This window comes from Cibotium barometz, chromosome 42 (assembly GCF_041138505.1).
Source record: "Cibotium barometz isolate CiBa-2024 chromosome 42, ASM4113850v1, whole genome shotgun sequence".
Lineage (NCBI taxonomy): Eukaryota > Viridiplantae > Streptophyta > Polypodiopsida > Cyatheales > Cibotiaceae > Cibotium > Cibotium barometz.
The window spans coordinates 40,961,547-40,983,677 of record NC_141087.1 but is presented as its reverse complement, the minus strand read 5'-3'; the positions used below and the strand labels follow the sequence as shown (position 1 = coordinate 40,983,677).

Genomic DNA, 22,131 nt, shown 5'->3' with positions numbered 1-22,131 from the left:
AAGTTAAAAATGTCCAGATTGCCATCAATTCATTGGATCCACTTGTGAGAATGAATGCAAGTGTATGGGGACAACTTTATACGAAAACCCACACCAACCACCATGTCCTTGGCAAAAACTAATAATAATGAGTATGTCCATGTGCCTATTAAACTTTTACTTCTTTAATTTGCTAACAATAAACACTATAATAGACTTATATCCAAAGAAAATGTGTTTTTGGTTAATGCAAATGGACCAAACACATATTAAAGAACTTTTGTATTGCATGTATATAGTGTCCTTAAAAGGAATTTTTCCATTACATCTGTATAATACTTAAAAAGTTCTTTAAGGTAATTTGAAAGGAATTTTTCCATTACATCTGTATAATACTTAAAAAGTTCTTTAAGGTAATTTGAAACTTCAAAATTGTTGCGATAAAGTGCCTACCTCAATAAATTTTTAAAAAAATTTGGCACTTGATATATTTTTGGTGTGCTGAGAGAGTATTCCCCTAGTAAGGACTTGAAAGGAAGAAGATAGTAAAAGCCTGTGAGCAGAGAAGTGGCTTTTCTAAAGAAGTCTTTGGTTAGGTCTTGGCTTTGCGTTTGAAGGAGAAGGTGCATGCTACCCGTAACGTCATGTTAATGATTAAGACACTGCAAACATCAAGACTTGGCACACTCTTCGGGTCCCAGGATAAGCGATGGATCAGAGGGATCAGAGATCCAAATAGCTGACTGACTATGTCTCGACGGATCAGAGATCCAAATAGCTTACTATCTCAGGCAAAGAGAGAGAGAGAGAGAGAGAGAGAGAGAGAGAGAGGCTCGTTATTGGCCATGGTTTCTTAGGTCTTGATTCGGCCTTTAGAGCATTGTAACGAATGGTGGTACTACCTCACCCACAACCCATTCCTTCTTTGAGTATGGTGAGCGATCCACACATTACGCAAGCAATGGATGCATCACATGCCTTTGGATTCACAAAACTAGAGGCACCCTCTTAAGACTTTACAAAACTGAGAAAGTGTTATGTTAGTACCTTTCCGTCTGTGCACTTGGGTTGTTGCCAGCCACTACATTGATGACAAAGTGCAGCTCCACATTTTTGAATCCCAATTGAATTCAAATCTCTGGTTGGGCATACCCTCAAAGGCTCCTTTGTAACCTGTAGCTCAGTACAGATTGTTTCCTCGTCTCCAATGTGGACATGAACGGTCATCCCTCTATGTTTCTCAGAATCTGCTTTTGCTTAACTTTCTGTCCCGCTTTGAACCCTTTCACTTGAGAACAGAGAGCCTGACTCTATGCTCTTGGTCTATTTCAGCAACAATGATTTCTGGCAGCAACACAGAAAATTGCCTTGTGTATTGAGGAGTTATTATGGCCTACATAACAAAGCGGCTCAACATACAGAAACGGCTAATTTACCCATATGATCTCGGAACTTCTTTTATTTACCTGATGACTCTGCCTTTTCAATTTACATAATCATCAATATTCATCATATTTTGTTCTGAAGTTCTGGACTGGATATTAAAGCTTCATAAGCATAAGTTCTATATTTGTCACAAATACATTTACCTTGGGTAGCCAGGTGGCCCATAGGAACCACCAGGGTAGGCCCCCTGAGATGGGTAAGCCTGCGGTGGATAGGTCGTCGGTGGGTAGGCCTGCGGTGGATAGGTTGTTGGAGTATAAGGCTGGTTATAGGCTGGTGGAGGATAAGGCTGACCATACGCTGGCTGGCCGTATGCAGGCTGGCCAACATAGCCTGGGGTATAGCCTACTGTTGGCGGCAGCGCTTGGTCTATACGTGACATTTGTTGGGTGGAAGGGGGTTGCATGGGCCCAAACTTTCCATCCCGCTTGTCAAGTTCAACTTTATGTTGTGTCTGCAGGTAGTGAAACATCAGCACAAATTAGCACCATAAAATTTAGATAGAGAATGTGCAGCCGGATAGTTGTTGATGAGGCAACACCGAAACATATACCTGCATGCATGCACAGACACTGCAAAGACAAACAAACAAAAATGAGAATCCTTTCTCTCTCGCTCTCTCTCTCTCTCTCTCCCCCCACACATGTTCATAGATCCATGCATTCCTTAATTGCAGCTACAAAAAAATGGAACCCACGATTCCACAGCAGGCACAAACTCGGCAGCAAGAGAAACCCACAAAGTGAAATGAAAAAATAATATAAAATAAAACCACAAATTCATCCCTGTTGGAGCACAAACTGGCGGTACAGGGTTTCAAGTTCATCAAAGAGCTGGCGCCTTCTCCTGAGCCAAGCCCGCCCCTTTGTGTGCCTTCTCCCAAGCTTTCCCACCACCTTCGCACCCCTTCCGCCTCCTACCGGCTTTTTCTAGCGCTCTCCAACCACATTCCTCCCTCCTTTCCCCATCAGCTCTCTTTCACGTCCTTACCGCCTTCATCTTCCACCCGCTACCTTCTGCCCCTTCTGCTTTTGCCCCGCTCCCCCAGCCTTCGCCCTCTTACCTCTATGCCCTTCCCCTTCCTCTTCCCACGTCCCACCCTCCTTCCCACCTTTCCCATCAGCTCTCTTTCACGCCCTTGATGCCTGCCGCAAGCATAAATACATATAAATTGCCAACCTGCCAGGAAATGCCCTCATGCTCCTCTTGACTACCTTGGGTAAAATCCCTAGCATAAATCCTCACTGGACAATGCCCAAAAAAGTTCTTAATCATAGCCAAGACTACAGATTAAGTATAATTAAGCATGTCCACATGTTGTGCATGTGACATGTCTCCAATGATGTCTTGCCACTGCCTCCTTGCGAACTGCGGACACTGAACTAGCCCCTCTGCCTCTCAATGCTCAGCTAGCATACGGTAGAAACCACTAAGGAATTGCTTCTCTTCCTCAATGGATTTGGAGAGAAAACTCTAGAACTCACTTGATGACTTCTCCTTGTCCTCGAAAACTAAAATGGACTCACGGATGGGTTTTCGTTCTCGCGCATGCACCTTGGGCAAGGCCTCCTCAGGAACACCTCCTTCTGTGATCACATTCACAAGAGCTACGTGTGATGTCCTGCAGCCTGAATAGGGCTACGTTTTTGCTAAATCTAGCTGACCTTATGCTCTCCCAGATCTGGCCCGTGAGTGCCCACCATTGGACCCCCTTGATGCCCCTTCTTCCACCCATGCCTCGCAACTGGTCACCTTGCTTTCTTGCTTTGCCCGCCCTCTCCTTGGTGATGAAAAAACCGCAAACCTGAGTGATGATGATGATCATGATGGGGTTCTTTGCGATGGATCTCCACACCCTTGCAAGAAAAACATTTGCAGCCCTTCTTCTGTCAAAACCTAACGCTCTAATACCATTGTAACATGGGTGCTTGTGGAAGCGTGTTTATGATTGATTGATTGCAATTAGCGCTTAATCTAAGACTTAAACCCATTCACAACAAATTGCTGCTGCTTCATGCTCGATACATAGTAGAGAGAGATGACCTAATCTAGATGAAGTATCAATGGTAGCACTCAATGACTCAAATTGCTACTTCATGCTCAATACACAATCGAGAGAGAGGGCCTAACCTACCATGTATTACTAACATGAAGTATATACAATGCTGAATAGAGATACTCAATGATAGCACTGCTCCTCAATTCTCAATGACTCAGTGATGCCAGACTAATCAATGAATGAATATGATTGAGACCTAGACTCCTATTTATAGTGTCTAATGTTGGTGAGTTGGCTACTAACCATACCAACCTAATAATAATATCTCACTAAGTGTGTTCACACAATAACCCCATAACCCTATCCACACTGGGTTGCTCATTGCACACCTGGACAATAGCCCGCCAATGAGATGATAGCTAAAATGATAAACGTGTTTGTCTAGGACCACGAGGTCTTGGGTTCAAAACCCACAAGGTGCTTCCTCGGAGGCATCACCTACAAGTGGGTAAAAAAGCCCATGTGAGCGGACATCTACATGTGGTGAAAAACAATAACTACAGGAGGATCTTGGACCTAAGCCCATCCATTTGTGTGTGTGTGTGTGTGTGTGTGTGTGTGTGTGTGTGAGAGAGAGAGAGAGAGAGAGAGAGAGAGAGAGAGAGGACTTGCCAAATAAATAAGAAGAGCTCCCAAACTTGCCTCAAATGTGTGTACACCTCATAATGCCACTTGTCAAGCTAATGCATACACTTGTCCCAAATGTGTCTACACGTCATAATGTCACTTGTCCACATATCTATCTTCAATTTCCACCCACTTGTATAAATAGTGTGAATCTTATTACTCACGAAGTGCCCATTTAATAACTTGTCCACACATCAACAAGTGAGTGTGGACAAGCCAATGAGAGCTTGTTTCTGTGCTAAATCCTTCTCCAGATTCTCGTGCGCCTACCAAGTATGCTTCCCATAGGGCTTCACATCGGACACCTAGGCTAAGTGACTATCTCCGCCTCCAAGGAATTGTCTCCAGCACCTAAACTAAACTCTAGGCACCTACACCAAATCTTTTCCCACGTGACACCTGGACCAAGTGACTATCTCTACCTCCAAGCAACTGTCTCAAGCACCTAATCCAAATTCCTTCGAATAGAATTGCTACAACACAGCCTGTAGGTGCTAGGAGCACAAATGGTGAAGGAAGAGGAGACGTAGAGAGGGCTGATTTTTCATTCCCAACATGAGTGTGTAGAGAGCCCATCCATTTGTGTGTGTGTGTGTGTGTGTGTGTGTGTGTGTGTGAGAGAGAGAGAGAGAGAGAGAGAGAGAGAGGGCTTGCCAAATAAATAAGAAGAGCTGCCAAACTTTCCCCAAATGTGTGTCTGCACCTCATAATGCCACTTGCTAGGCTAATACACACACTTACTCCAAATGTGTCCGCCTCATAATGTCATTTGTCTACATATGTGTTTTTAGTTGCTCAAACCACCTTGTATGAACAATGTGAATCCTATTACTCATGAAGTGTCCTACTTATAAAATGTCCACCCTATTAAAACTTGTCCACCGGGGTGTCCATTTAATAACTTGTCCACCCATACGAGCTTGTTTCCATGCTAAATCCTTCCCTATTCTCAAGCACCTATAAGGCGTACTTTCCACCCGACACCTCGGCGAAGAGACTATCTCTACCTCCAAGAAACTGTCTCGGGCACCCAAATCAAACTCCAGGCACCTAGCTCTTTGTACTAGATAATCCTCCATCCAAAAGCTTATACTTATTGAATATTCGGTCATCCTGGAGTCCACCAGATCCCTTTCACACTCGAACATGTTCCATAATATGAAATATCCAAATCTTCTTCTCAATGGGAGAACCGTCGCTCGCATTCCAAGACCACGCACAACACCAGTGCTCCTACACTAGGACCAACCTCTCTCAAGACACACACAAGCAATGTTCAAATATGTGCATCTCTATATGGAGCAGGTGCTTGTATTAAGGCATATGTATTTTTCTCAAGTTTACTAATCGTGGGCTGTTTTCTGCTAGTCGGCCAGCTTCATGATGCTAGTTCATGATGCTAGAGTCAACCAACTCTCCTGCCCTTCTATATAAAGACTTGTTGTATTCATTCAATCCCAACGCATATGTACGTTCACCCATTTGTTGGCTGTACTACCCCTTTAAAACCTCTGCTATGATAATGGAACTTGATCATTGCTTACTCTCTCTCTCTCTCTCTCATGCTTCCGCCTATGCCCACTCATGGTATCAGACGTCTAGGCGACCCCTTCCCTACCTCATCTGTGTTTGCTTGGAGCAAGAAGTGCTGCTACGTTTTTCAACAGCTGGCTGCGTTTTTCTTCTCCTAAGTATCTTCCACATCAGCATTTCTTCTATGGGTTGTCCCTACTGCAAAGCTTCCAGCTAGGTATCAAGGGGCAAGCTACAAGCAGCTGCGCTTTATTCCTTTGGAGGCTGCATTTTGTTCTTCTTCGGGCTCCTCTCCCCATCATCATTTTTCATCTTGCGGTGCTCATGCCACTGCATCAGTTGTGCCTCTAGGCAACCCCTTCCCTCCTTCATTTGTGTTTGCTTGGAGCAACAAGTGCTGCTGCGTTTTTCAACAGGTGGCTGCGTTTTTCCTCTCCGAGGTATCTTCCACATCAGTGTTTCTTCTATGGGTTGGTTGTCCCTACTGCAAAGCTTCCAGCTAGGCGTCAAGGGGCAAGCTACGCTGCGCTTTTTCCTTTGGAGGCTGCATTTTGTTCTTCTTCAGGCTCCTCTCCCCATCATCGTTTTTCATCTTGCGGTGCTCATGCCCCTGCATCATTTGCAAGGCATCGCAGTGCAACTTTGGTGGGCTGCATTTTTTGCTTCTTCAACTAGTTTCTGCAGCAGCGGCTGGTGGTGTTTGGTTTGATTTTTGCAGCAAAGACAGTAGTGGGAAGCTGGTGTGTTTGTGTATGGTGCAGCCAGACAAGTGGCTTCAACGGTTCGTCTTCTTCTCCCTTCCTGTTGGGTGTTTCCTGGAGGTTTTTCAATGCTGTCCAGCCCCTTCTTTCATCAGTTTACTAAGGGGGCTGATTGCTCCTTGTGCTCTTATCCGTTGGATGTGCTTAAGAGAAGTCTTGGAGTGTTGAGATTCGAGGTTTTCAAGCAGTTTTCTTGCAGCAGTGGTGAAGATTGGTAGTTGTCAAAACCCCAAAGGATCACCTCATAGAACGCTCCTGGTACACGACTCAAAACCTGCAAAACAAACCAAGCCACCTGAAGGGGGTGCAAGCCTGACTAACCTCCCAACCTTGACAGCCATGGGCAAGCCCACAAGTCTTGGTTGTCCCCACCGAGCCACGAGCTAAGCTAACCAGTTGGACGTACTGACCAATCTCTACCTCGTGACGTCCCATACTGCCACAAAGCTACCCTCGCGGGCCTCGAGACTGCCAGCGGCCTTGGCTCCATAAAGCAGGTGCATGTCTGCACTAGATTCAAGCTCCTGACCATAGAGCTCTCACAAAGACTTGCCACACTCTATGAACTATTGCCTAACCTTGGCCACCCTTTTATAGGCTCTTGGCCGGTCACCGGGCGTCCACACTTGGGCACTTGCCCGTCCATACTTGGGTGCCCGCCCGTTAGTTTATCCCTAGCCTAGCTCGCCAATCAACCTGCCTAGCTCCAAGCTTCCCCAAGCCTCGAAGCTAGTCTTGTGTGCGTGTAGCACACGGTAGATACACACTGTGCACATGACATACTCCCCTTTCTCTAAGAGCTCACTCTTGAGCTCACTAAAAACCCAGGGTAATCCCTCTGAAGGGTAGTCAATGTCTCCCATGTAGCGTCCTCCTCAACACGATCCTTCCACTTGATCTTGTATTTCGTGAGAAGTGTATTACGCAATCATCTTTCACGAAATCCAAGGATCTTTTCCAGTTCGTGTGGAACAAATGACATATCCTCAACATCTATGATTTTTTGAGGAGTAACTAACTAATCAGTTCCACCCAGTACTTCCTTAGTCTACTGACTAAAACACGGGATGAACTTTCACATGAGAAGGTAAATCGAGTTCATATGTAACTGAACCAATCCGTCGTGTAATACAAAATGGTCCACAGTATCTAGGGGATAATTTCGGAGATCGACCTATTCGTAAAGTCTCGAAATCTTTCGGAACTCGCAAATACACCATTGTTCCGTCAGAGAATTCTCTGGGTGAACGATGTCTATTAGAATAAAATCTGTCTCTGTCTTGAGCACTTCTAATAGATTCCTTTGCAACTTGTGACATTTCTTGCATATCTTGCAAAAAATTACGTGCTGCATCATTTTGAAATCCTGAAAATCCCACTGTAACAGGTGATCTAGGTTGAAAACCATACATAAACATGAAAGAACTAAAACCTGTACTCGTATGCTTAGTACTATTACATGCAAATTCTAACATAGGAAGATAATCCTCCCATGAACTCTATCTTTTGGAGACATGCACGAAGCATATCCTCAAAAATCTGATTCACTCTTTTAGTTTGGCTATCAAATTGAAGATGATCTGAGAAACTCAAATTCAAAGTTGTTTCTAACTTCTCAAAAACAAGCCTCCAAAAGTCACTTGTAAACTTAGAGTCCCTATCACTGACTGTGTCATGCGGTAACCCGTACAGTCTAAACGATTGCTCGATAAACTGCCTTGCTAATTACGTAGCTCTAATGGTCTTCCGTGCCGATAAAAAGTTAAAAACCTAGCCATTTTTGTCAAGCAATCCATCACAACCCAATAGAATCGTAGCCTTGACGTATTCTTGGCAATCCAGTAATAAAATCCATGAAAATACTTTCCCATTTATTACCTGGGATTTGCAAAGGATGCAACAGCCCAACCTGTCTAAAGCGTTCAGCTTTATTTGCTTGACAAACTTGTTGACACTTGAAGACATAATCTTCTACATACCCTTTCATCTTTGGCCAATAAAATGTGTGTTTTACTAAAGCTAATCTTCTACATACCCTTTCATCTTTGGCCAATAAAATGTGTGTTTTACTAAAGCTAATGTCCTGTGTACCCAAGGGTGTCCAACAGAAGGGGCGTCGTGACACTCCTTAAGAATCTGGGACCTAATGTCCGAGATCTGTGGTACAAAAATTTTGTCATTACGGAATAGTAAACCATTTCGAATCATCCACCGATCTCCTGCAGCCTGAATGGTAGGCTGCTCAGTCATTGAGTCTTGGTCAATCAATGAGCTCCCGTTCTGGATCTTCTGCCAAAATCGACCAAAATAACTATCAGTCTTTAAAGCCCTCTCAATGACTGAAATAAGTCAGTAGAAATCTCGGTGAACGACAAAGTATTCACCTCTCTAATTCGACTAAGCGCATTTGCTACACTATTCATGGACCCCTTTCGATAACGAATCTCAAAATCAAAATCTTGCATTAACTCAGCCCATCGAGCTTTCCTTCCTCTCAAATCATCTGCATCACACACATACTTAATTGACAGATGATCAGTCAATACCACAAACTTGGAGCCATATAAATAATGTCTCCAAACCTTGAGAGCGTGAATCGCAACATAAAGCTCCTTCTCAAGGATTGGCCAACGAGATTGAGTGTCGTCTAGCTTTTTACTCTCGAAAGCAACAAGTCTACCATCTTGAAATAGAGCAGCCCCGATTGCATAGTCACTGGCATCAATCTCAAGAACATAAGGCCGGCTAGGATCGGGTAATGCTAAGATAGGTGCTTCCTTGACTTTATCTTTCAAAAGTTTGAAGGCCATATCGAGATCGTTATTCCAAGTGATAGACTGATTCGACTTATGTCCACGACCTTTCAATAGGTCGGTCATCGGTAGTGGGAGCTAAGAGTACTCCCGCACAGATTTCCGAAGAAAAACAACAAAATCAAGAAAAGAACGAAGTTGTTTCACTGTGCGCGGTATAAGCCAGGCCACCATCCCCTTCACGTTGCTTGGTTTGTTTTGCAGGTTTCGAGTCTTGTACCAGGAGCGTTCTACGAGGTAATCCTTTAGGTTTTGACAGTGGTATCAAAGCAAGCCTTGAGAACGAGCAAGTCAGTAGGTAGAGAAAAAACAGGTCAAAGAAAAGGTATGAGTTCGTGCACATTGCTGTTTTTTCAGATTTAGCGTGTTTTTTTTGCATTGTAGGAACCCATGATGGGGATTATGGTCTTGTTAAGGGTTGTTTTGCTTAGCAAGAAGAAGAGTTGTGTTTTCTGAACAAGAGAAAGAAAGAGAAAAGAAGTCTGTCAGCTGTAAATATGTGAGAGAGAGAGAGAGAGAGAGAGAGAGAGAGAGAGAGGTATCGCCGGTTGTTAACCTTGGAGGGCTGGTCGGCGTTTATGTGGCTGTGTGGTGCTTGAGTGGCTGCGCAGCCCTTATGAGGGAAGAAGCAGCAGAATAAGCTCTTGCACCAGTCACGCATGGGTGGTGCACGCAGGCGGGTGGTACACGCGGGCGACGTCCGGCGCACGCAGGCAGGCAGGTAGGCGCACAGGCGCGGCAACTCCAATCGGCACTTGCAAGCGGGCACGTCAAGTTGCGCTGAAGTTGGCGCCAGAGTTGCAACAGAAAAACGTGAAAAAAGCACTCGACAGGTGACAGTTTTTTTGATATTTTTAGCTTCCGTTTTTTTTTAACTCCATGCCTTGCTTTCGTTTTTTTATTAACCTTAGAAAAAAGAGTTTTAAAAACCCAAGCCTTGCTTTATGCGTGTTTTTTTTTTAGTGTGTGTATATATATATATATATATATATATAACACAAAAGCAAATGCTACATATGCTTTTGGGGAAGCCTATAAATTCCCCTCAAGAAGGCTTCTTGCCACACATCTCTCAAGCTCTCTAGCACTCTTCCTTGTACAAGGCCAAGCTTTTCTCTCATCTTGCCCTCTTCAAGGTGTCGACCCAAGAATCCGAGATGGAACCCATTCCCGAATTTGTAGACCTGTCGGCTACGGAAGCCACTGATGGCGATCTTTTCGACGATTTTGTTTCAAAATCTGATTTCCAAGAGTTTAAAGTTACTTTCGAAGCTTCTTTCTCGGAACATCAAGCACAACTCGCCACGCAGATGCAGGCTTTATAGAACTCCATCTTTTTATTGACCACTACCCTATCTACTCTTTCGGATATGGATACTTTGGCTTCTGCTTTAGGCCCCAACATTACTCTGGAACAATTTGGGAGCAAGCAAAAGCAGCGTACCAAGGAGATTGTGGACACTTGGCTACATAAGTGGCAAGTCCATTTCCAGTTTCATCCATATGACGATGGCAAAAAGATTCAGTTAGCAGCAGGTTTCCTCTCAGGCAAAGCTTTGCTTTGGTGGAAAGAACTCGAACCTAAACCGACAACCTGGGCACAGTTCAAAGAAGTCTTCAAGAAAGAATTCCTCAAGAAAGAGGATGACTATGATATCGTTGCTCAGTTTGCCAGTTTAACCATGATATCGCAGAACCTCACTTATGAGGTCTACCTCCAGAAATTTAGAGACTTGCAGATGAAAGCCACGAAGATGGATTCTACTACTCTCTTGGGTTTCTTCATAGCCGATTTACTCGACTCGTACCGTTTACAAGTTCAAGACAACAAATGCAAAACTTTGGACGAGGCCATTCATTCCACTCGTATTTATGACGATACAATGGTCTCTTCCAAATCTAAACTCGTAACCGAGCGGGGGAACAAGCACAAAAAGAAGTTCTCCGCACCGATGGCTAGCACGACAGAAGGAAAGTCTTCGCACCGATACTCTGGAGTGTTATATTATGCATCTAGATGCATGTAGACATGTTATTAGAGATTGAGTGGTTTAAGACTCTTCAGGTCCAGATAGATTGGTCTAGTCATACTTTTTCTTTTAAACATAGGAACACCCAGTTCTGTATCTTAGGCGATTGTATACATCCCTCTCAGGGACCTCTTGTAAATATAGTTAATTTTGAAAATATAATGGATTCTTCTTTGTATAATGCTTTCCATTGTGTCTTGATTTCACTTTCTTCATTTCTCATACCTACTATGGATGTTAAGGAATTGAGTGTGTTTGAAAGCAACGAATTAAAGAAGATACTTGATTTGTTTCAAGATGTATTTTCTAGGAAACTGCCATCAAGCTTACCACTTGAAAGGACAGTATATCATCGTATTGACCTGGTCCCTGGTGCTCAACCTGTTAGTATTCCACCTTACAAGATGAGCCAAGCTAAGGAAGATGAGTTGGCTAAACAACTCAAAGATTATTTGCGGATGGACCAGATCCGTCCAAGTAAATCACCTTGGGATGCACCTGTGTTACTCAGAAGAGAAGAACAACACCTGGAGAATATGTATAGATTACAAGAGATTGAACAAGCTGACAATCAAGAACCGTTATCCTCTCCCTAGGTCAGATGACCTGATTGGCCGGTTAGCCGGAGCCATAGTCACAGGGGACGGAAGGGACAAGGACTTGGAACGGAGGGACGCCGAAACGGGACGTACCGGCGACCGGGACGACGGGGGACGAACGGACGTCGCCTAGAAATCGTCACTCACAGGGAATGGGGACAAGGACGCCTTCAGGAACGGGGACGCAGGTGGGGGACAGCTCTATGGGGGGACAGCAGGAAGCCGTTGCGCGATTTTCTGCCCGTTTTTTTACCCGTTTCTAGCCGTTTCGTTCGTCGTTTCTAGCCGTTTATGGCTGTTGGCTTGGCCGTTCGGGGATGGCTTGGGCCTTGGCCCTTGAGGCTTGAGGCTTAGTCTTCTCTCTCTCTCTCTCTTGCCCTTGAGGCTTACCTCTCTCTCTTACATATCTATATAAGAACAAGCCTCTGCAAGGCTACAAGCACACACGACTTTCAAGCTTTCAAGCTTCTTCTAGATTCCAACTTCCAAGTTCCAAGCCTCTCACACAAGGCCCGCGAGCCGCCGCCCTACTATCTAGACTCTCTCTTTCTCACCTCTCTCTCTCTCAAGCCTCTTGAGTCTTCCAACTTCCAAGCCTCTAGGCTCTCTCTCTCTCTCTCTCTCTCTCTCTCTCTCTCATTCCTCAAGGCTCAAGAGTCAAGCCATCTTCAACCATAGCATCCTCCTCACGTGCCGGGGCTTCTCGTAGAAGGACAACAGGATGAACATGGTGGGAGGAGGTTAACTACACCCCATCCGCTCATAGAGGCGGTTCTCGGCCATAGGCATGCAAGCTTTGCCCATACCGGTGAACGGGTGGCGCCGACAAAGTGCGAGCCCACCTCTTGCATGAGAGTGGACATGAGATGAGGTTTTGCACGAATGTCACGCCCGAGAAGAGACGGGAACTTCTTGACAAGCTTGGCGTCTACGAGGCGGTCGAAGCGACAAGGACACCACGAGTGGCCGTAGATCCCGCGACGATGGGGAGAGGAACTCAAGTCTCTACAATGGAGTCATGTGGTGGATCGGGATCATGCACACCATCACCTTCACCATCAAGTCGGAATGTTACTCCATCCACGACGCCGGCACCCTCCATCTCCACGGCCTCTCAATCATTACGTGGCCCACAACGACAATCTACACTTGGGGAGAATTAGAACCCCAAGTTGAAGGAGGAGGTGGATATGGCGGTGGCCCGCTTCTTCTTCCACGACCACATTGCCTTTCAAGCGGCTAGGTAAGTGCAATCGATCATTGCCAATTCATCATCCTAGTTCCCTTCTCATTAGTAAATTACATTCTTGAAAGGTCGGAATACTTCAAGGTCATGGTTAAGAAGATTGGGGAGTATGGCTCAACCTATACGCCCCCCTCATCCGAGAGCTTGCGCACTACATTGCTCGAGAAGGAGAAGCACATTGTAGAGCAAGCGGCCAACAACACAAAGCGGCAATGGGAGAGGAACGGAGTCTCCCTCATTGTGGATGGATGAAGTGACACCCGCAAGAGGAGTATTCACCGCGTGGTTGCATATTCCCGCGGAGAGATGTACTTCATCTCATCTCATGATGCATCCGGCACCGGGAAGAGCGCAAATGTGCCGGCAAAGTGTGCTACCACCATGGAGATCGTTGGCCCCAAGCATGTAGTGGGCTTTGTTGTGGATGGGGAGCCTTCCAATAGGGCGACGGGAGCTATTCTCCAAGGTATGTGGTATGTATGGACATGTCACGGTGTCCTTTTGTATGGCTCATTGCCTAAACAACCCCTCAAGGACATCGCGGCATTGCCATGGATCAACCCGCTCATTGAGGAGGCCAACACCATGGTCTCCTTTGTCCTCAACCACTAAAGACTTCGGCATGAGTTCAACAAGAGGTCCTGTCTCTCTCCTCAAATATTCCGACACCCGGTTTGTCTACAACTTTCTTATGTTGGACCACTTGAAGGATTGTAGCGGTGCTTTGAGGGGCTTTTCCTTAGCGACGAGTTTGTCGCCATGCAAGAGTCCTGTACAAACACTGGCCAAGAGTGTAGGCTACGGACGGATGACGCCTCTTGGTGGGAGCGTGTGAAGACCACAGATGCTATGGTGAGGCCCATAGTCCACCTATTAAGGATTGTAGACGCTATGCAACCATGCGTAGGCAAGGTCTACGAGGCCATGGATCGCATGATAGAGAAGTTGAAAGACTTCGTGCCTGACGAAGACACATACGAGGAGATCCATGCCTTGTGTCTAGGAAGGTGGTATTCCTACTACTCTCCATTGCATGCAGCCGCTTCTGTGGTGGACCCAGAATTCCAAGGCAACAAGCAGGAGAGCGACCGGGAGGTGAGCGCTGGATGGGGGATTATCTTGGATCGTCTTGTGCCTGATGCATCGGTTAGGCGCAAGATCAAGGACCAGCTTTCGATGTACAAGTCATTTCATGGCTCCTACGGCTGTCATGATGCACAGGTTGACCGCTCCAAAGTTGGTGTTGCTCTATGGTGGGAGGACTTTGGTTCGGATGGACCGGAGCTGCAACACCTTGCCATCCGCATACTTAGCTAGGCCATCAGCTTCTCTTGCTTGGAGCAACTTTGGAGTACCTACAGTCACATTGCCTCTAGGAAGAGGAACCGACTCGAGGTAGAGCATGCCAATGACCTTGTCTTCGTCAGCGCGAACTTGCGAATGCTTTACAAGAGCGTGACCAAGAAGGCCGATTTCTTCACCGAGTGAAAGATGAGTCAACAGTGGATGAAGCAGAAGTTATGGTTCCAGAACAGATCTTTCTGCACCGTTTCAAGCATGGCTCAGGCCGAAGACTACAACAATTCCTCACAAAGTTTCAGGACCGAGGAACTCATGAAGCGGCATGGCTCAACAAAGAGTTTTTCGAAGACTATCCAGCGTTATTGACGGATTATTTGAAGGCTATGCAGCTTCCGTCAAGTTAAGCAGAAGGGGATGTCACGTGCATCCCGCACTTGGATGCCACGTAGATATTTCTGTACAGAAGGTGCAGGACCTGGGATGGTGAACTGGTCCCATGTGAGCCCAGTCCGGGACGAGTTAGCCAGGGATCCATCTCAGATGTCCGAGGTCAGGTGTGCATTGTCCTGCGCAGGAGTCTAATGTCAAGTGTGCACTGTCCTGCACAGGAAACAGTGCCAATCCGCGCTGTGAGTCTCCCTCTAGAATGATGTCAGTGATACTCTGTATCGGGTATGGTACCGGATGCCAGATCACTGAGTAGTTAGTGTTTAGAACAAGGGGCCAGCCCATAGGGCTACCCCGGATCTTAGCGTGGGCATGGGAATGGTGTGGAACCACCCCCATGAGGGCCAAGAAGGCCCAAGCTGAACCCACCAGCCATGGAGGGGCTGTAGGGCAGCCCTAGGGCAAAGATAAGGCAATTTCCAGGAGTTTACAACCTTTATATGGCTGTAGGGCAAGTATGGGGCAGCCCATACGGGCTGCCCAGCCCTTGGATTGTGGGCAAAAGCTGTGTCCAAACCTTTGGAAGTAGGCACATCATGTCCAGCCTTTTAAGGAAAAAAAAAGCAACATTTTATGTGAATATTTTCAGCATTTTATGCTGAATTTCTCGTCGTGGGAGCATTTAGTGCTGGCCGACTGCTGTAGTTGGGCTAGTATAAAAGGGAGAGCCCATGTTCCCATTCATTTATCTCATCATTCACCAAGTGCTCAAGCAATCCAAGGGGCCAAGACAGCCAAGGGCTTGCTAATGCAAAGGGGTGAAAGACTGCAGGTCAAGGGCAGAGATTTCTCAGCCAAGAAAAGGTCCAAGATTGCTGTATTTTCTTTCAGATTTCTCATCATTCTAATAAAGCAAATACACCATCCGTACAGAGGGTAATTGGGACCCAATACTGTGTCCTCTCCCTCTCTCTCTCTATTTTCTGCACATCTCCTTTCAGTTTGTGCATTAATTTCCGTCGCGAAAAGAGTGTTGAATTCTGAGTTTTGAAGTTACTGATTCTTCTCTGAAGCTTCCGCATATTACACATCGTATCCCAATAAAGGGTGCCTTAAAACTATACATATATATGAAACCATAAGAGCATAAAGCCCAAGAATCACTTAGACAATGATAGCCATATAGATGCACCAAACTACCATCTCTCTCTCTCTCTCTCTCTCTCTCTCTCTCTCTCTCTCTCTCTCTCTATATATATATATATATATAAAGGGAGCCTTAAAACTATACATATATATGAAACCATAAGAGCATAAAGCCCAAGAATCACTTAGACAATGATAGCCATATAGATGCACCAAACTACCATCTCTCTCTCTCTCTCTCTCTCTCTCTCTATATATATATATATATAGAGAGAGAGAGAGAGAGAGATTTGTCCAAGGACTGGACTGTATGTATGGAGCATCCTTTACTTGAGGATATATATATATATATATATATATATATATATATATATATATGATTTGTCCAAGGACTGGACTGTATGTATGGAGCATCCTTTACTTGAGGATATATATATATATAATCCAAATGAAAACTGTATAAACCCCGCTATTCATCCGTTAATAGTGTTTTTCCTTGAGACAATTCAAGACAAACAACACACAATTCTCCTTATACGGACATACAAGGATAAAGTGTTCAAGAGCACTTACAATAAATTACAAACTACACCAACATTGCAAAACTCAAAGTATACTTAGCTTTTCTTTGCCAAGCTTAGTCTTGTGACTCACCATGCTTCCGCAATCAAAAATATAACTCTATACTAGTAGAGCCTTTGAACTTGATAATGTGATCCATGATACTTATATTGTAACATGCAAAAGAACTGCCAGTCTTGATGTTGCTGAAACAGTGTTTTTTGTAAATATGTATCAAGATGTACATAGATCCTAACCAATCATGGCTTCCAAAAGGTAACATCTATGCCTATAAACTAATTATCTCGCCTATGAGGGATTAGATGACTAACGACTAAACTGACCCTTGCTATTTATAGGCTCACGAAATTTCCCCTACCACAACCTAAGGTCAATGGGGGAAGCTTCACAAAGAGTCGTAGGCTCACAAAATTGCCCCTACCACTGTCTCCATAGTCAATGGGGGAAGCTTCACATAGGGTCATCAAATCACATGCATAGAAGGCGAGACGCTTTTCTACGCACACGGCCAGCCATGGAGTAAACTACCCTTCCCAGTTCCTACTTTGCCTCTTTGGAAGGCTATGAGCATGTACGTTTAGCCTATCGTTGTTTGATTTTTGACTAGAAGAAGGATCTCAATCTAGAAACATGTAGCTAAATCTACCACAAGATATACTAAAAGAACACTAAAGGGTGGTCCTAAATACATGTAAGATTCGCTTTCCTTGCTTTTTCCTTCAAAGCTGCAAGCCAACAGCTATCCTATTCCAAGAAGGGTCCAAACCATATTGTGTTTCACCCGCTCCTCAGCTGACCTCAGAAAACCACACGTACAATAAAAAGAGATCTTGGTGAGCACATGAGAGCCATATGTTATATTCCAAAATTGTTCGTTTCTACCATTTCCACTTCATTCCCCAACATCTTACATTTCCTCGCTGCATAGCCTATTAAATGACTTATTTTTCACTCTCTTTTCACCCACCTTTCTATCCCTCTCTGAGCATAGAGCACACTTGTGTAGAAATAGAAATGGCAGAAGAGGAGAAGAGAAGAAAAGGGGAGCAGGGAAGGGGTGGAGAGAGAGAGGGAGGAAAAAGGAAATGAAAGAGTGTAGGACAGTCACCACCAAAAAGAGTTAAGACTAGGAGCATGGTGCCGGCTCTGCTAAGCTTATTGGCTTAGTGATATCCACTGCACGTGCAATGCAAGAAAAGGCACCTTATCATTGCTGCAACCATTATCCCCAAACATGAAAGAATTGCATAAATCAAAGACGTTACCACGTCTAGACTCCACAGTTACATCCATGAACCCCTCAGTTATCCTCCACAACCCCAATGGTGATCTCATCCCATCCTCACAATGCCGATTGCCCCAAATTACATGTCCATGGTGCTGCCAGCTTTTAAGGTCTTGCAGACGAAAGAGTTATATATCAAATCCTATGAAATCTGCTTGCATTTTAGACAGAGCATCTGGCCCAGCCACTCATTGCCTATCCTCTCTTCATTGCAAAAGCAATCATGCAGCTGTCATACAACACATCATCGTTGTCACATATTTGAAGGACCTTCCGACGTCAGAATACATCCAATCTATTATTACATCCCTGAATCTGTTGTTTGCCCAACATTGCAGTCTGTTTCAGACTCCGAAAGTGCCTGTAACATGCAGCAGCTCTGGGATGTCTTGTTTCAGCCCTAAGTACTGCATAGGCACTCTTGATGCAAGTCACCAACAAAGACAAAGCGAGGAGAGAGAGAGAGAGAGAGAGAGAGAGAGAGAGAGAGCTCTGTTTTCAGTATATTATATAGTACAAAAAAGATGTAATAGTCTTGTACAAAAGTCTGTGGCCTTTGGGTTTTTTAAAAAAAATCGTGTGTGTGTGTGTGTTTTTTAATGTGCGAGTGTGTTTATTTTTTTGGTTTAGGTATATATATAGCTATATAAGAGAATTTTCGGGGATATATATATTTTTGGCCTTCCAAAAAGAGGCTATAGACCTACTCTAAACCTCAAGGATCCTATCCATGACCTGACCCCCAAGTGGGAGTGGGAAAGAATCATGGCCTAGCCTTCTATAGGCCCAAAATATGCCCAAGAAGCTGGCCGACCGGCAGTCGGCCAGAGGACAAATCCCATATGTGTATATATGCTGTCGAGATTCTTCTTAAGCCTTCATAAATCTGGCCGACTGGATCTAAGCCCTCCTGGTTGTCTTCTGTGCACACCTAAACCCATGCTAGAGCCCTAATCCAGATGTTTATCTGCTGCCTATCAGAATTAGCCTTGGATTAGGCATGTCCATGCACATGACAGTGCCAAAGCCATCATCTTTTACCCACTTGTGGACAAATACCCTTAATGGTGCTCCTTCGCAACTCTAGCAATTGCTAAAGTTTATCATATGTTCCTACACTGCCAAATATTTTAGCCTCAATAGTGCTAAAACCACTACAAATGCCCTCCTTTCACTGTCAAAAATTTTCTTTCCTGATCTACATAGAACTTGCTTTTGAGAGAACATTAGCACAACACACAACAACCACGTCCACTTTAGCTTTGAAAAAGACTTTTCTTGTCCATTTTAATGAAGTCTTAATCAAGTCACTGCTTACATGCAGATCAAACATCAGGAATTATAAAGATCAACAATGCAAGTATCTAGGCCAATACATACGTGCAGTATACAGCATTGGATAGACAGCTCAGCAATTGAGATGCATCTTCTAGATCAGGACTCCCAACAATAGCAGCTACAAGAGAAAATATGCATGCAACCTGTTGTAAGCAGAACATAAAACCCTGCACAATTCAAGCGACGACAAAGTCAAGAGCTGAGACGATATCAAAGACAGATATGAGCAACCAGATACTGGAATTACCACTTACAATTATGCAATTGTCACACTTAGTTGTCTGTATGTTGAATTCATCCTGCAATAAGAACCTTGTTGATTGCACAGAATTTCCAAAGCAGCACCACACCTGTGGCAAACATTGTGAACATTCGTTTATCATGCAGCTACCTGCTTTTCTACTCCAACTACTATTTTGACTTCAATTAGTACAAAATAGTACATGGCAAAGCTTTCAAGGCTTAAAGAAACACTTGATCATCAAATGAATGTAAGAGAACAGCTGAATCAGCATCCCGCATGGTGGAACCATACGTTAAATAATAGAGTACATGTACAATATGGAGTATGGAAAGTCCTGAACAAGTATGGTATGTGCAGCAAGGTGCCTTTTTTACATATAAGGATACTCACATACCCATATAAAATGTACATATGTTAGACATAGCTACTATATGCTGTTTGGCTAGCTATAGAATAACATTAGTATCCTTATATACCTAGATAAATCCAGGAACATGCCCAAATTCACCTTTTAGGAACGTGCATGTTATATACTCATGGTAATCAACCCACAAGACTATATAACTATCAACTCCATTATGCATAGTATGGACTAGATACTACAACATCCCCACTAACGTCATCAGTGCCCAATAGTGGGTGTAGAACCCTGTACCAAGATATGCTCTCACACATGCACTCTACACACACACATAAGAGCATATATTCACACAAAGCTCTTCGTACCAAGTTTCTGTCAAACTTCCGGAGATGCAGGCAGACTCAGCCATAATGAAGACTTAGTTTGAAAACTCAAAAGTGTAAATTCTGAGTTAAATGCAAACACACAGAGGCAAGAAGCAACAGGGAGCAAACAACAAAGAGGAAGTCTTTGAAAACCCTACATTTTCCACTGCAATAATCCATTTCCATACCCTGCAACAAGGGGTTTTCATGCATGTTCCAATGCCTGCTATGGTCAACTCATCACTTGGCACACCTGTGACTTCTGGCATTGATGAATGCCCACCGTCCATGAGACTAGAGTGGTTATCACAAACCATTGAAGCAAGATGATAACAGTTTCTCTCCAACTTAAAATTGGCACAGAATTGATGAAGGGCACGAGTCACTACATAGAAAGTTTTAGATAGAAATTCATACCTCCGTGCATAGGCAGAATTCTGGGCACTCACTTTCTCCACAGCTGCCACTGCAGGGCATGTATCCTGCACAGCAGACGTACCTGCAATCACACTACTTGCATGAAGTCACTCACAAAAACATCAAAGTATCAGAAGGAAGGGCAGAAGAGAAAGGGTGGAGGTCTAAAATAGCACAAGTTGAGGAATGTACCTGGACATGTCATCATATAGAGCTCTTTTTCGCAAGAGATATGAAGCACATGGTGAACTGCACAGCATGTCAAGGTTAGTTTCAAGTTTATCCATGCAGGATAATCAAGACAAAACGAACAGCACAGCTTGAATTATTAGAAAAAAAGCTGCCCTGTGACACAACGGCCAATGTAAAAAATGTCGAATTAGCATACAGAACATGACAGGGAAGAGATTCCATGCCACCCTGCATGTTCAGACAAGCCACAGTTATGACAACAATCATAAATTCTATCCAGGAATTAGGAAGACTTACCACCAAAGAGCAAAGCAGAAATCTGTTACACACACAAGGACAACAAAAAAACCCGAGTGAATTGAAGGCAAGGTAGCCGGCAGTACGTACAACGAAGTAAGGGCAATGCGTGTAAGCCGTGTCGTAAGCAAAAACGGTATGACGTACATGGGAGATCGGCGGTCATGGTTCCGATAAGATCAGTATGCCAGAGATTCCGGAAGTTCTGGCGAGCCTGCATTTTCTCCAATGCCTCCTGCTTCGACATGTTTACACGCCTTCCAAACGCTAACCCTATGGTGAGATATATCAGATCGTGGACGATACACGAAAAGAAGTAAACCCAAGATATTCGTCCCTAACTGTCAGCCCTAGCTCGAAGTCCTAGCCCTAGTCACATAACCCTACACCTCTCTCAACCCTAACCCTGGCCCTTTCTCGCACGCTAACTCTAGCCCTGACTGTGTCCCTAACTCCAGCCCTAACACTTGCCCTAGCCCTAACCCTAACCCGCCCAAAAACTTCACTGTTACGAGACGGTAAACAACAGCCCAAAGGAATAAAAGGCTTGAACGGGAAGATCAATGCTACTATGCACCTGCAAGTTGAGAAGGTCAAAAGGAGTGCTTCCAAGGCCCTGAATCAGATCAGATTAGGTTAGAGTGCGCTGCGGAGTCCGCAACCCACCCTTTGTTTTCCCGAGGAGCACATCTTTGTGTGAGACTCGAGAGAGTGAAAAAGGGAATGTAGCGGTCAAGTTGCAACAACGGCGCTTCTCGAGGTTTCCTTGAAATTTAGCAAGTAGACGTTGTTGATATAAAGTTTTGGTTGTATGCATAAGTGCATAAAGTAAATTAGAGTTTAATCTAATTTAGGTTAATTTAAATTAAATAAAGAATGATAAAAATGAGGAGGTTATGGCAAAAAATTTTAAAATTTTATGAAAAAAAAAGTTTGTTTTTATGTTATTTTAAAAGAGTAATTCTCATCATTTTTGTATTTAAAAGAAATATTCTAATTACTTCATGTACATATTCACCTATGAATATGCATGGATATCACTGATATTAATTATTAAAATTGATTTCTATGCATAGAAAGATGCATAATGAAAATTTTTATTATTATAAAAGTGTTATTCTT

General features: G+C 44.2%; 1 protein-coding gene across 2 annotated transcripts; it reads right to left on the bottom strand.

The window, feature by feature from the left end:
* Positions 1-1,420: 1,420 nt before the first annotated feature.
* On the bottom strand, positions 1,421-21,822 carry LOC147614482 (uncharacterized). Of its 2 annotated transcripts, none has more exons than XM_086781026.1 (9): positions 21,587-21,822; positions 21,157-21,282; positions 21,010-21,031; positions 20,713-20,769; positions 20,521-20,602; positions 19,388-19,483; positions 19,176-19,300; positions 1,979-1,997; positions 1,421-1,879 (listed from the first exon to the last, which is right to left on the bottom strand). In XM_086781026.1, exons 2-9 carry the CDS (start codon positions 21,254-21,256, stop codon positions 1,565-1,567), a joined length of 816 nt encoding a protein of 271 aa, XP_086637152.1. In that variant the 5' UTR covers positions 21,257-21,282; positions 21,587-21,822; the 3' UTR covers positions 1,421-1,564. The 2 variants fall into 2 exon arrangements, with proteins under 2 accessions (XP_086637152.1, XP_086637153.1); XM_086781027.1 differs by having other exon boundaries at positions 21,676-21,790.
* Between the last annotated feature and the right edge of the window lie 309 nt (positions 21,823-22,131).

Coding starts and splice junctions, on each gene's coding strand:
- LOC147614482 (XM_086781026.1), bottom strand. CDS start 21,256: ATGTCGAAGCAGGAGGCATTGGAGAAAATGCAGGCTCGCCAGAACTTC. Junction 21,032..21,156: donor CATGACCGCCGATCTCCCAT/GTACGTCATACC, acceptor TGTGTGTAACAG/ATTTCTGCTTTGCTCTTTGG. Junction 20,603..20,712: donor CTATATGATGACATGTCCAG/GTACATTCCTCA, acceptor GTGTGATTGCAG/GTACGTCTGCTGTGCAGGAT.